The sequence below is a fragment of the Camelus ferus genome, chromosome 6 (assembly GCF_009834535.1).
Source record: "Camelus ferus isolate YT-003-E chromosome 6, BCGSAC_Cfer_1.0, whole genome shotgun sequence".
NCBI classification, from domain to species: Eukaryota; Metazoa; Chordata; class Mammalia; order Artiodactyla; family Camelidae; genus Camelus; species Camelus ferus.
Window position 1 is genome coordinate 72,560,158 of NC_045701.1, and position 13,596 is coordinate 72,573,753.

The window sequence follows — 13,596 nt, forward strand, 5'->3', positions numbered from 1 at the left end:
TCCCATAACAGGTCCTGGTCACCTGGATTTTTCCCTTTTAATTCATGAAGAATGTTTAACAGTGTGTTTGGAGGGGCAGCAGACTCTAAAAAAGAAAAGTGATGAGCTTTGGAGCCAGAATACAATAACTCAAACCCTGGATCTACTGCTTACTGGCTGAGTAACCCCAGCAAGGCCCCTAACTTGCTTGAGCCTCAATTTCCACATCTGTGCAATGGGGAGAATGATAGTACCCACCCAAAGGGCTCTTACCTGGGTCCGGTGACATAATGTGTGTGACAGTTTTAATGCACTGTGAAGGATTATGTATTTGCTATGGAGGATCATTATTACAGAGCATGTGATGAACAGTATTTTGTTTCCTGAGAACTTATATCATATGCTAGTATAGTGAATCAATAATTCAAATAGAAGCTAATGATTATGGAGAAGAATATGTGAAAATTATAAATCATGGACCTATTTGTGCTTGAATTGTGCTGACAAGTCATTTGGCATCTTAAGTTTGATCTTCATTTTAATATGAAATTTTTAACTGAGCTTAAGTGTTAGTGAAACATAAGATGACAGGAAACTCATACGTACTGGGCATTCACAACCTTTATCATCTGTTAATGAGTATTGATAAATTGAATGAAGAGAGGAATCTTTTATTTCAAAGACTCAAAGTGGATGTTTATGTAAAGTGTAATTAAAATATTATAATTGATTTTTAGAAATAAAACAATTTCTCTGTTCCGGTGATAGTTACACAACTTAGTGAATATCGTAAAAACTGTTGAATTGTATACTTCAAAATGGTGAATTTTATGGTGTGTGAATTATATCTCAGTTAAAAAATAGAAAAACTTCATTTATTGAAGCAGTAATTATATTATAAAAAATTTAGAGATTCAGGAAAAAATTACCTATAATTTCACCAATTCAAACTCATTATGATTTTGATATGCTGTCATCTAATCCTTTCCTGTTATATCTATAGTGTTCTATGAATATAATGAACTGGTTTTCTCATTTAACATCTTATCCTTAGCATTTTCCATGTTGTTACATAATCTTCATAGTTTTCAATTAAAATGGCTACTTAATACTGCACTGTGTGACTGTTCCATAATTTACTCTTAACCCTTTTTCTACTTTTAGGATACATCTACATATATGTTTTCCTATTACACTTAGCACTGTACTAAACATCTCTGTACACAGGGTTTTCCCCTATGTCCTAGATTATTTATTCAGGACGAATTTCCAGAGTGATATGCATGAATCAAAACATTGCTGAGAGAAATTAAAGAAGACCAAATAAATGGAGAGATAAATCATGTTCATGGGTTTGAAGACTCAATATTGTTAAGATGTCTATTCTCCCCAAATAAATCTATAGATTCGTAACAATCCCAATCAAAATCCCAGCAGGCTTTTTTTTTGTAGAAATTGATCAGCTGTTTCTAAAATTTATATAAGAATACAGAGGGTTTTGAAGTCAACTCTAGAAAATAACATTGAAAAAAACGAGAACAAAGTTGAGGACTAATACTATCTGATTTCAAGTCTTACTATAAAATTATAGTAATCAAGATAGTGTGGTACTGGTGTAAAGATAGACAAACTGATTTATGGAACAGATTAGAGGGCCCAGAAATAGACTCACATGTAATATGAACAATGAACTTTTCACAGTGGTATGAAGGCAATTCATAGAAAGATTTGTCTTTTCAACAGACAGTGTTGAAACAGATATTTTTACTCAAAATTGAACTTTGATCCATACTTCATACCATATATAAAAATGGATTCCAAATAGATCACACACCCAAATATAAAACCTGAAACTAGAACACTTCTAGAAGAAAACATAGGAAAAAATAGTTTTAATTTGAGTTAGGCAAAGATTTCATAGATACAACACCAAAAGCATGATCCATAAAGAAAAACGTGGTAAATTTTACTTCATTATAGTAAAAAAGACTTTAAAAATGTTGTTAAGAGAAAGGAAAGACAAGCCACAGACTGGGAGAAGATATTTGCAAATCATATATCTGATAAAGTGCTTGTATATGGAATATATAACAAATTCCTATAACTGAATAAGAAAACAAACAAGCCACTAAAAATGGACAAAAGATTGACATTTCATCTAAGAAGATACAGAGATGAAAAATAAGCACATGAAAGGATTTTCAACATCATTCGTCTTAGGGAAACACAAATTTAAACCATAATGAAATACTGTTACACATCTATTAGAATGACTAAATGAAAAAGACTTACACCAAGCATTGGGAGGATGTAGAGGAACTCTCATAACGCTCTTGGTGGAAATGTAATGTGGTACAGCCACTTTAGAAAACAGTTTACTTTCTTAAAAAGTTAAACATATACCTAATATATAATTTGACCATTACATTCCTAAGTATTTACCCATGAGAAATGAAAGCAATGTTCACACAAAGATTTGTACATGAGTGTTTATAGGAGCTTTATTTGTACTCCAAAACTGGAAACAACCCGCATGTACATTGGCGGATGAATAAAGAAACAAATTATAGTATATTTATGCAATGGAATACTGTTCAGTAAGAAAAAAAGAATAAACTATTGCTACATGCAACAATATGATATATCTCAGAAAAACTGAGTGGAAAAAACTAGACAAAACAAGAATATGGGAATATGGGCTGTATGATTCCATTTATATAAAACTCTAGAAATTTCTAGTCTATCCTGATAGGAACTAGACCAGTGGTTGTCTGCAGATGGGAAGTATGCGGAGAGATGGGGCTGGAATTACAAAGGGACATCACAGCTTTTGGAGGGGAGTAATGGATATGTTTACTAGCTTGATTATGGTAATGCATTCATAGGTATATACATATGTCAAAAAGTATCAGGTTGTACATTTGAAATATATGTAGTTTATTGTGTCAAAATACCTCAATGAGGCTGTTAAAACAAACAATAATAGTAATGGATTATGATTCATTGAAAAATTAGAAATCCATGAGTTCAAACTGATATAAATAAACAAATGAATTAATTGAAAGTTTGATAAAGAGCTGGTTATTTATAAAATTTGGAGTACTTCCCCACAAAATGCTTAATTATAAAGAGAAAAGTAACTTTAAGTGAGGAATTTAGGTGGATAACCATCTTAATGATGTGATCAAAATTAACATTGTCTGTAGGGGGAGAAATAAAAATTGTGCACCACCTGGTAGGTTCTAATGAAAAGAACAGAGCCTATTTATAAATTGTTGGATCTAATTAGCTAACACTTAAACATTTTTATTATTTAGATAACACTTTTTAAAATAGAATTCTTGCATCTATGTTCACTATGAATATTGGTTGATAGCTTCTTCCCCCCTTGTATTCTGTCTGGGTTTGATATTGGAATTATGCTGGTCTCATAGAGTGAGTTGGGAGGTATTCTGTCTTCAGTTTTCTGGAAGAGTTTATGTGGAATTGGCAATATTTCTTCCTTAAATGTTTGCTAGAATTTAACTGTGACACCACCTTGGGTCAGAGTTTCCTTGCCTATTACAAACATAGCCATTCCAGCTTTATTTTAATTGGTGTTGGCATGATACATGTTTTTCCATTTTTAACCATTTTTTTTGTTAAAGTAGAGTTAAATTACAATATTGTGTTATTTTTGAGAGTACAGCAAAGTGATTCAGTTAAACCTAGATGTGTATCTATTCTTTTTCAGAGTCTTTTTCCATGTAAGTTATTATAAGATATTGAATATAGTTCCCTGTGCTATACAGTAGGTTCTTGTTGTTTATTTTATATATAATAGTGTGTATATATTAATCCCAAACTCCTAATTTATTCCTCCCCCAATTTGGTAACCATAAATTTGTTTTCTATGTCTGTGAGTCTATTTCTGTTTTTCAAGTAAGTTCATTTGTATCATTTTTTAAGATTCCACATATGGGTGATTTCATGATATTGTCTGATTTACTTCACTTACTATGATCATCTCTAGGTCCATCTATGTTGCTACAAATGGCATTATTTCAGTCTTCTTTATGGCTGAGTAATATTCTATTTTATACACACACATATGCATATATACACACACATACTCCACATCTTCTTTATCAGTTCATCTGTTGATGGATATTTAGTTTGCTTCCATGTCTTGGCTATTGTAAATCGTGCTGCTATGAACATTGGGGTGCATGTATCTTTTCGAATTAGAGTCTTCTGTGGATATATGTCTGGGAGAGGGATTGCAGGATCATATGGTAACTCTGTTTTTAGTTTTAAGGAAACTCCATACTGTTCTCTGTAGTGGCTACACCAATTTACATTCCCACCAATAGTGTAGGAGGGTTCCTTTTCCTGTATATCCTCTCTAGCATTTATTATTTATAGAATTTTTGATGACATTTATTCTGATTGGTGTGAGGGGATGCCTCATTGTAGTTTTGATTTGCATCTTTCTAATAATTGGTGATACTGAGCATCTTTTCATGTGCCTGTTGGCCATCTGTATGTCTTCTTTGGAGAAATGTCTATTTAGGTCTTCTTCTCATTCTTTGATTGGTTTTTTTTTTTTTTTTTTAAGATTAAGCTGTATGAGCTGTTTATATATTTTGGAAATTAATCCATTATTGGTAGCATCATTTGCAAACATTTTCTCCCAGTCTATAGGTTGTCTTTTTATTTTGTTGACGGTTTCCTTGGCTGTGCAAAAGCTTTCAAGTTTAATTAGGCCCCATTTGTTTATTTTTGTTTTTATTTCCATTACTGTAGGAGATGGATACAAAAAAATATTGCTGTGATTTATGTCAGAGTGTTCTGCCTATGTTTTCCTCTAGGAGTTTTAGAGTATCTGGTCTTGCATTTAGGTCTTTAATCTATTTTGAGTTTATTTCTGTATATGGTATTAGAGAACATTCTAATTTCATTCTTTTACATGTAGCTGAGTAGTTTTCCCAGCACCACTTATTGAAGAGACTGTCTTTTCTCCATTGCATATTCTTGCCTCCTTTGTCATAGATTAATTGACCATAAGTGCATGGGTTTATTTCTGGGCTTTCAATCCTGTTCCATTTGATCTGTGTCTGTTTTTGTGCCAGTACCATATTGTTTTAATTACTGTATATTTGTAGTATAGTCTGAAGTCAGAGCACGTGATTCCTCCAGTTTGTTCTTTTCTTCTCAAGATTGTTTTGGCTATTCAGGGTATTTTGTGTTTCCATAAAAATCTTAAAAATTTTTGTTCTAGTTCTGTGAAAAATGCCTTTGGTGATTTGATAGGAATTGCTTTGAATCTGTCAATTGCCTTGGATAGTATGGTCATTTTAACAATATTGATTCTTTCAGTCCAAGAACATAATATATCTTTCCATCTGTTTGTGTCATCTTCTATTTCTTTCTTCAGTGTCTTACAGTTTTCAGAGTACAGGTCTTTTGCCTCCTTAGGTGGGTTTATCCCTAGGTATTTTATTTTTTTGGTGCAGTGGTAAATGGGATTGTTTCCTTAATTTCTCTTTCTGATAGTTCATTGTTAGTGTTTAGAAATGCACAGATATCTCTATATTAATTTTGTATCCTGCAGCTTTACTAAATTCATTGATGAGCTCTAGTAGTTTTCTGGTAGTGTCTTTATGGTTTTGTATGTATAGTGTCATGTCATCTGCAAGCAGTGACAGTTTTACTTCTTTTCCAATTTGGATTCCTTTTATTTCTTTTTCTTCTCTGATTGCTGTGGCTAGGACTTCCAAAACTATGTTGAATAAAAGTGGTGAGAATGGGCATTGTCTTGCTCTGATCTTAGAGAAAATGCTTTTAGCTTTTCACCACTGAGTACAGCGTTAGCTGTGGGTTTGTCAATATGGCCTTTATTATGTTGAGGTATGTTCCCTCTGTGTCCACTTTCTGGAGAGGTTTTAGCATAAATGGATGTTGAATTTTATCAAAAGCTTTTTCTGTATTTATTGAGATGATCATATGGTTTTTATTCTTCAATTTGTTAATCACATTAATTGATCTGTGGATATTAAAAAATCCTTGCATTCCTGGAATAAATCCCACTTAATCATAGCATATGATCCTTTTAATGTATTGTTGGAGTCAGTTTGCTACTATTTTGTTGAGGATTTTTGCATCTGTGATCATCAGTAACATTGGCCTGTAATGTTCTTTTTTTGTGGTATCTTTGTTTGGCTTTGGTATCAGGTTGATGCTGGCCTCATACAATAAGTTCAGAAGTATTTCTTCCTCTGCAGTTTTTAAAAAAAAAATAGTTTCAGAAGGATAGTTGTTAACTCTTCTCTAAATGTTTGGTAGAATTCACCTCTGAAGCCATCCAGTCCTGGAGTTTCATTTGCCGAGAGTTTTTAAATTACTGATTCAATTTCAGTAGTAGTGATTGGTCTGTTCATATTTTCTATTTCTTCCTAGTTCAGTCTTGGGAGACTGTACCTTTGTAAGAATTTGTCCATTTCTTCTAGATTGCCCATTTTATTGGTGTATGGTTGCATGAAGTAGTTTCTTTTGATCCTTTGTATCTCTGTGGTATTGGTTGTAAACTTCTCCTTTTTCATTTCTGATTTTACTGATTCGGGCCCTCTCCTTTTTTTTTTCTTGATGAGTCTGGATAAAGGTTTATCAATTTTGTTTATCTTTTCCAAGTTTCATTGATGTTTTCTTTTCTTTTCTTTTTTAGTCTCTATTTCATTTACTTCTAATCTGGTCTTTATGATTTCTTTCCTTCCAATGACTTTGGTTTTGTTTGTTTTTCTTTCTCTAGTTGGTTTAGGTGTAAGTTAGGTTGTTTATTTGAGAGTTTGTTTGTTTCCTGAGGTAAGCTTGTATCGCTATAAACTTCCCTCTTAGAACTGTTTTGCTGGGTCCCATAGGTGTTGGGTCATCGTGTTTTCATTTTCATTTGTCTCTAAGTATTTTTTGATTTCCTCTTTGGTTTCTTGAGCTTTGTTCTGGGACACAGTTAAGTTACTTGGAAACAGTTTGGGTTTTTTTTCCAAGTCTTTCTTTTAATACTGTTAGATGGGAATGGAGCAGTGTTTAGTTTGGGATATTCCCCATTAGTGAGTCAAGCCCCTTCTGGATATTATAACAGATGCCTCAAGAAGTATGAGATTTTCTGGTCTGGCTGGTGGAAATAGACCCTCTGTGAATGCTGGGTACAGCTAACCTTAGTCTTTCTGAGTTGTTACTTCTCTGGACTCAGGTAGTTCTCTCATGTGCATGCACTGACTAGTACTAAGTTGAATATGTAAGATGGACCCTCTGCAGATCTTCAGGGCTCTTTCTTTGTACCTCTCTCTCCTCTCTAGTACTCTGTCCTGTGAACTCTAGCTGCTTTTGTTTTCCTGGACTCTCAGCTCTATTTCCTCAATGCAGAAAGTCTTCTGGGCACTGCCTGTATTCCCCTCTGTAGGTAGTATTTACCACCATGATACTGGGTGAAATTCCTCACGGGAGTATAGCCAGAGTATTGTATTGATCATGTTTTTTATTTTCTGATGCTTTGACATCTTAGGGCCTTGCTGACACTGGGGAGGGGGTGCTCTCAAGTTTAACTAATTCTAAGAGACAGCAAACAACTCACCTGTGAGCATGTGTTTCATAGGGAAACCAATCAACCCAGAGTCTATACCTGCCAACCACTGTTACTAGACTCTTACACTCTAGGCCACTATCCTCTTGTCCTAGTCTCCCCAGGTCCAGGTACCATCAACCAGGGACAGCCCCTATGCCCCAAAGCCAAGTGAAATAATTAAAACTAGCCATTCCTAAGCCTTGCCCATTCTTTGCCATGGAATCCACAATAAAAACTCTGCCCACGTTTCCCCTTGTTCCCTCTGTCTCCTGACCAGCCCTGGTGTTTCCCTGAGTGGCCCTGCGTGGCATGCCAACTCTCCTGCTTTTAAGGAATTATTAGCAAAAACTTCTTTCTTTATGACAGTCTTTCTTTATTTCCATGTCTGTGTGTCTTACCATACCTTAAGACAAATTCTAGGTACCCTTACAACAAGTCTAGAAATGCTGGCTCTGGCTAACTGAAGTGTCTCACCTCATTTAATCTTCACAGCAGCCCTGTGAGGTAGGTACTATTATTATCTTTCTTTTATAGATGAGCAGACAGAAGTAAACAGAAGTTATATAACTTGCCCAAGGTCACCAGCTCCTGAGTGGTAAAGTAGGATATAGGCTGTGGCCGTGTGATGCTGACCCTGTGTTCTTAACCAGGGTTGACCCAACATGTGGTCCAAAGAGAGACAGAGGACACTCCTAAGGGGTGGAATTACATTTGTGGTCAAGCTCCTTCAAAACTTTCATAAACTGCAACTTGTTTTTCCCCCCCAAGACGTGATATGTTAATTTCACTTTGTTGCTTAAATGACAACTTAAAGCAGAGTGACATCCAGAAAAGAACCCTTGGAGGCCATCCTGGCCTGATTTCTCAGGGAGGAAGGAGGAGTTACAATTCCATTTTCATGATGAAAATGGTGTTACACATAGATCATAGTACCCTGCAAAACTGGGAAAGAGATGCTGCTGGATTCTGCACCAGCCTGGTCCAGTCTGCATGACAGAGTCTTGTCAGCTGGAGTTTTCTGTTTCTAGAAGATGTTGAAGAGGGGATTATTTTTAAAAATTCTCCTTTGTTACTGATATAATACATGTTTGTTTCAAGAAATTTGAAAAATACAGGAAAACCTATAAAGAATACTCTTGTAATCTCACAGCCCAGACATAACACTGTCTACATGTCAGTGCATGTCATTTGGGTCCTGAGTTTTTGACTGGAAGAATTCGTCAAGGGCTTGTCTGTTTTGGGGTCTGTCTTGATCTTCTCTTTCACTGCCTCTTTCTTCCTGTGTAGGGTACGTATGTGCGTTTATCTCATTCGTCTTTGTCTCACACTCACACCCCTGAACCCCACTGGAGATACTGCTCAGTTCTGATGGGAGCACCACTGATTTAGTCTGGCTTTGGTACCTTTCTGCCAAATTTGGGGGCCAAGGCCTCTACTGTTGGGGATTTAGGCATAAGTAAAGGATAGCCCTCCTTGGGCCTTTGCTCCATCCCTCCCAATCAATAATTCATCAGCACTAAGTTGATCTTATTATCTATTCACTGTCCCCTTCCCAAAGCCCAAACCAAGCTGGCTAATGACAATGCTTTTAATTAATATGAGGCAGATTAAAACTCATTACAACAGGGTTATTGGTAATGAGATAATCATAAGTCAAGTTATTGAGCTGGGAGTGAAAATGAAGTTGGAGGAGGGGCAGAGAGCCTGTGCCAGCTGTTCCTGCCATATTTTGGCAGGAATAGAAGGGGGAGTGGGGACGCTCTGCAGTAAGGACATGCTGCAGTGATGTCACACACCCAACCAGCTAGTGAAACCAGGTGTTGGGTAAGGATAGGACTCGGGTCCGGGGAGCAAATGAGTGGTCCATGTTAGGGTAGTAGCATGTGTTGAGAAGCCAGTGCTGGTATATTGAATTATGAATATGTAGATTATTACCTGCTGAATAAGGGGCATAAGCCACCTACATGGGGTCAGCAGGTAGTTCCCTCAGCATCCAAACTCTCACTTTGGGGAAGTGAAACCCACTGGGTCTTTTGATGGAAAGTCCGGTTTAAATACACCCACACAGAAGAAGTACAGATCCCAGAAGTGAGAGAGCTCAGTGAGCCAGGGGAAGGGCAGTCCTCCATCCCAGGTCCCCAGCAAGCAGGAATTAGGGGGTATCAAGCACCTATTGCAGTTGGCCCTTGAACAACATGAGTTTGAACTGTGTGGGTCCACTTAAATGCTGGTTTTCTTTTTTTAACTAAATACTACAGAACTACATGACCTGTGGTTGATTGACTCCGTGAATGCCCAATCCTGGCTGCTGAGGGCTGACTATAAATTACACTTGGATTTTTGACTGCGTGGGGGTTAACCTCCATGATGTTCAAAGGTCAACTGAACTTATAAGGTGATTGGGGCAGAAGTCACAAACTTTTCGAGTCACAAACTTTTCTAACTGGTTACTTTAAAGGGTACCCCGGGAAAAGTAAAGTGGGAACTTATGGCGGAATCCTAGACTCAGATCCTTCTCCAAATATCCAGACCCTGTGGGTGAGTAGGGTTGTCATACTGTAAAATGCCTAGGCAGCAACTCAGAAAAACAAAGTTATTTTTTTCTCAAAAATTGTTTTCCTCATCACATAGCAGAAGTAGGGAAGTCTTTGGGGAGGAGAACCGTAAGTCGGTGTATTTAGAATAATGCTCGATAGCTGGTTGCTTATACACAGATGCTTTGTAATTTAGATGACAGAGCATGAAATTAGCTATTGTTTCTGTGTATTAGATTGTGGTCCAGACTTGTTGGACTGAACAAAATACAAGGAGTGGATGGGCCCGGAGTGTTTTTGTTTGTTTGTTTTTTGTTTTCTAGGAAAACTGATTTTCCCTCCCTCTGTCTTTTTCCTTTCATTTATTGAGCACGAACTATGTGCTGAGCCCTGTGCTAAGTTCTTTTTTATGCATTGCTTCTTTTGATCACCACAGTGACAGTTATCACGTTTCTCCTCCCTTTACTGATGAGGAAACTGAGGCTCCACCATTAATTAACTTGCCCAAGGTTCCATGACAAGATAGTAGCAAAGTAGGATTTGAACCCAGGTCTTTTTGATTCTAAAGCCATTGCTATTAGTCGTTAGGTTTTATGACCCCTTCTTGTTTTAATCAAGACCAATTGCAGCTTGTGTTGGCCTTCTAAACTGTATACACTTGGTTTGACATCCACGGCCACCCTGGTGCCCAGCCTGCTGACCTCACCAGCACCTATCATACCTGGGAGTGACTGGGCGGCTACCTTGACTGCCTGCCATTGGTGATTCTAGTTTCATGGGTGTGTATCCACCTCTCAGTCTACACTGTAAGCTCCTTGCCCGTGAGGATTGCGGTAATACTTCCTTGCAATCCCACAATGCTTTTACGTAGAGAAATTCAGTAAAAGCCAGCTCCCTGGCACATGGTTGAACACATCTACCTTTTACTGTTTACTAACTCTAGGACCTTGGGTATATCACAGAACCTCTCTGTGATGATTTCTTCATCTTTAAAGACACATATTAAAGAGCTATTTTACAGAGATAGTGGGCAAGGTTAAAAATAACAACCACTTCTCCTTGTGCCCTCCTTTCAGGGGGAAAAACTCTCCTTGGCCCAGCTTGGACCAGGTACCCACAACAAGGCTGGAGCACTCTGTCCAAGGGGATGCAGTCATGTGTGCATGTGTGTCCAGGAGTTGGGTGGGGTGGGAGGCAGAAGTGCCCAGCAGAGACCTTGAGGGCCTCAGGACAGCCTGTGAGTGCCTGGAGTCTGGGGTATCGCTCTGCTATGGCCAGAAGGGTAGATGGGCTCCTTGGCTGCTGGGACCAGGATGTTTGGGGCTGCAGCATTCTCGTCTTAATTTCTAAAGTAATGGTTTTCTATATGGTTCAATCAGGAACTAATTATGTAGGATCTTTGAAAGTTTCTTCCATCTTTGTTGCCAACTGTTATTTAACTCTTCATGTGGTTTATTGCCTCCAACATGCACTTAATTACGTCAGCATCCTTCAAAGCACTTAAGAGAGTATAAGTCCAACATAGATGTTCACTCTGTTGGTTGATTTTGCGGGTGGAAGAGGGTACCAGGTTCCCACAGGGCACTGGGCTGCCTTGTCTTCTGTGTGTGCCCATGGCCCCATCCTGCCTCAGGAACTGTAGCTCCAGCAAGGCAGGACCCTCAAAATTCTAAGACCTTCAGTTGAGCTGGGGTGGTGACTGGGGATGACCAGCCTGGGGGCCATGGGGGCCACCTCCCACTCTGTAAGGGTAGGTGGGCATCAGACTGCAAGTTAAGGCTGGCCTGTCCTGGACAGCCTGCCCAACTGCCAACTCCATGTGTCTGATGCCCCCCCAGAAAAGATTTCCTTCAGTTAATAGGATACCCATGCTAAAATTTGCTGAGTTAAAGAGCCCTAAGTTTAGAGTGTTTTCTAGACCGTCCTTGACATTTATTAGCTATTTTTTTTAGCTGTTTCTTTATAAGCAAAAATTCTGAGTTTCTTATCCTTAAAGATACCAACACTTGCCTCCCTGGGCTGCTGTAAGGATTCGAACAAATAACGAATATGACCATGTTATGTTTTATAAATTGTTCATCTCCAAACAGATAGTAGCTTCAGTATGGCTGAGGGGTGGGTGGCAAATACGTGAACTCAATGTATCCTTGAATGAATTGTCAGTGGGTTAGAATTGATTGAAAGCCTTGAACAAACGCTTGTTTCTGAGGGAGTGGGACTTGGACCAGGTAAGTTTTGAAGGAAAAACAGAGATCAGAAGCATTGGGCCATCTGAGAAGGCTGGTTGTGGTTTGAGGTTGGAATTGACTGCTCTGGGTACTAGGAAACTGAAGGGGAATAAGAGAGTGTGTGTGTGTGTGTGTGTACACTGGGCGGTGAATCAGAGTTTCCAAGCAGAGGGGGCAGGAAAGGAGAATGACATCCAGCGGACAGCACGCACTCACATCTCTCTGGCCCTGCCTCTCTCCCTGCAGGTGCACCTCCGCTCTGCCAGGCGCCTCTGTGAGCTCTGCTGTGCCAACCGGGGCACGTTCATCAAGGTGGGCCAGCACCTGGGGGCTCTGGACTACCTGCTGCCGGAGGAGTACACCAGCACACTGAAGGTGCTGCACAGCCAGGCCCCACAGAGCAGCATGCAGGAGGTCCGCCAGGTCATCCGTGAGGACCTGGGCAAGGAGGTACCCACCTCTGCTAGGGAGGGATGGGCCCCGGGGCAGTATGCTTCTGAAGAGGCCTCCTGCAGAATTCTTGCTGTTTGACCTCAGGCCCTGGGATCCACCAGTGGGAGGAACCACGCTCCACAGAAACTTTTGGTGTGAAATCAGAGAGCTTAGAAGGAACCTGACTGGCCTTCAGTAAAAAACATTAGTGGGACCATATGAAATAATTGGTATTTGACTATTTATGACCTGTGAGCTAATATGATTCATATGGTTCAACTTAATAACATCTATCAGTTATTGAGGGTTTACTTCATGCTGACAGCTGTGCTCTTTTCCACACCTTATCTCACATAGTACTCATGGCAAACCTATGGGGTAGGCACTGTTATTAACCCCATTTTGCGGATGAGATGTGGAAGCTTAGAGTCAGGTAAAGCATCCAAGGGTACTGTTAGTAAGTGGTTCCAGTGCCCTGCTCTGTGATGCCAGCAATGAGCTGTCCTAAATCTTCAATGCAGTGGCTTTCCTAGAACCTCTCTGGGCCTCTGCTTGATGACCTCCAGTGATAGGAAGCTTACTGTTTTACCTGCTGCCCAAAGTGGTCTGTTGTATATATTGCCAGTCATCTCCAATTGTAATAAGTTCTTCCTCCTAAGTGCTAAAACCTGCCTCATGTTTCTGATCTTCATTTCACCCCCTGGAGCAACCAGAGAAAGGGGCTAAAGGCCCATCTGTACACAGCCCTGTTTGCACTCCTTTGGACTCATTCCAGTGACCTGCAGGATGTGTGGAGCTCAGACTGGGCACGTGGCGTGGATCC

General features: G+C 39.0%; 1 protein-coding gene across 5 annotated transcripts in view; it reads left to right on the forward strand.

Moving 5' to 3' along the window:
- The window catches only part of ADCK1 (aarF domain containing kinase 1), a 136,557-nt gene that overhangs the window by 25,471 nt on the left and 97,490 nt on the right, over window positions 1–13,596 (forward strand). For all 5 annotated transcript variants that reach the window (XR_004320871.1, XM_032482447.1, XM_032482448.1 and 2 more), the window contains one exon: window positions 12,588–12,791. Coding sequence is in view for 4 of the 5 variants with exons in the window: in XM_032482447.1 (XP_032338338.1) it covers window positions 12,588–12,791 (204 nt within the window). In the remaining variant the exon portion in view is untranslated. The remainder of the gene's footprint in view (window positions 1–12,587; window positions 12,792–13,596) is intronic.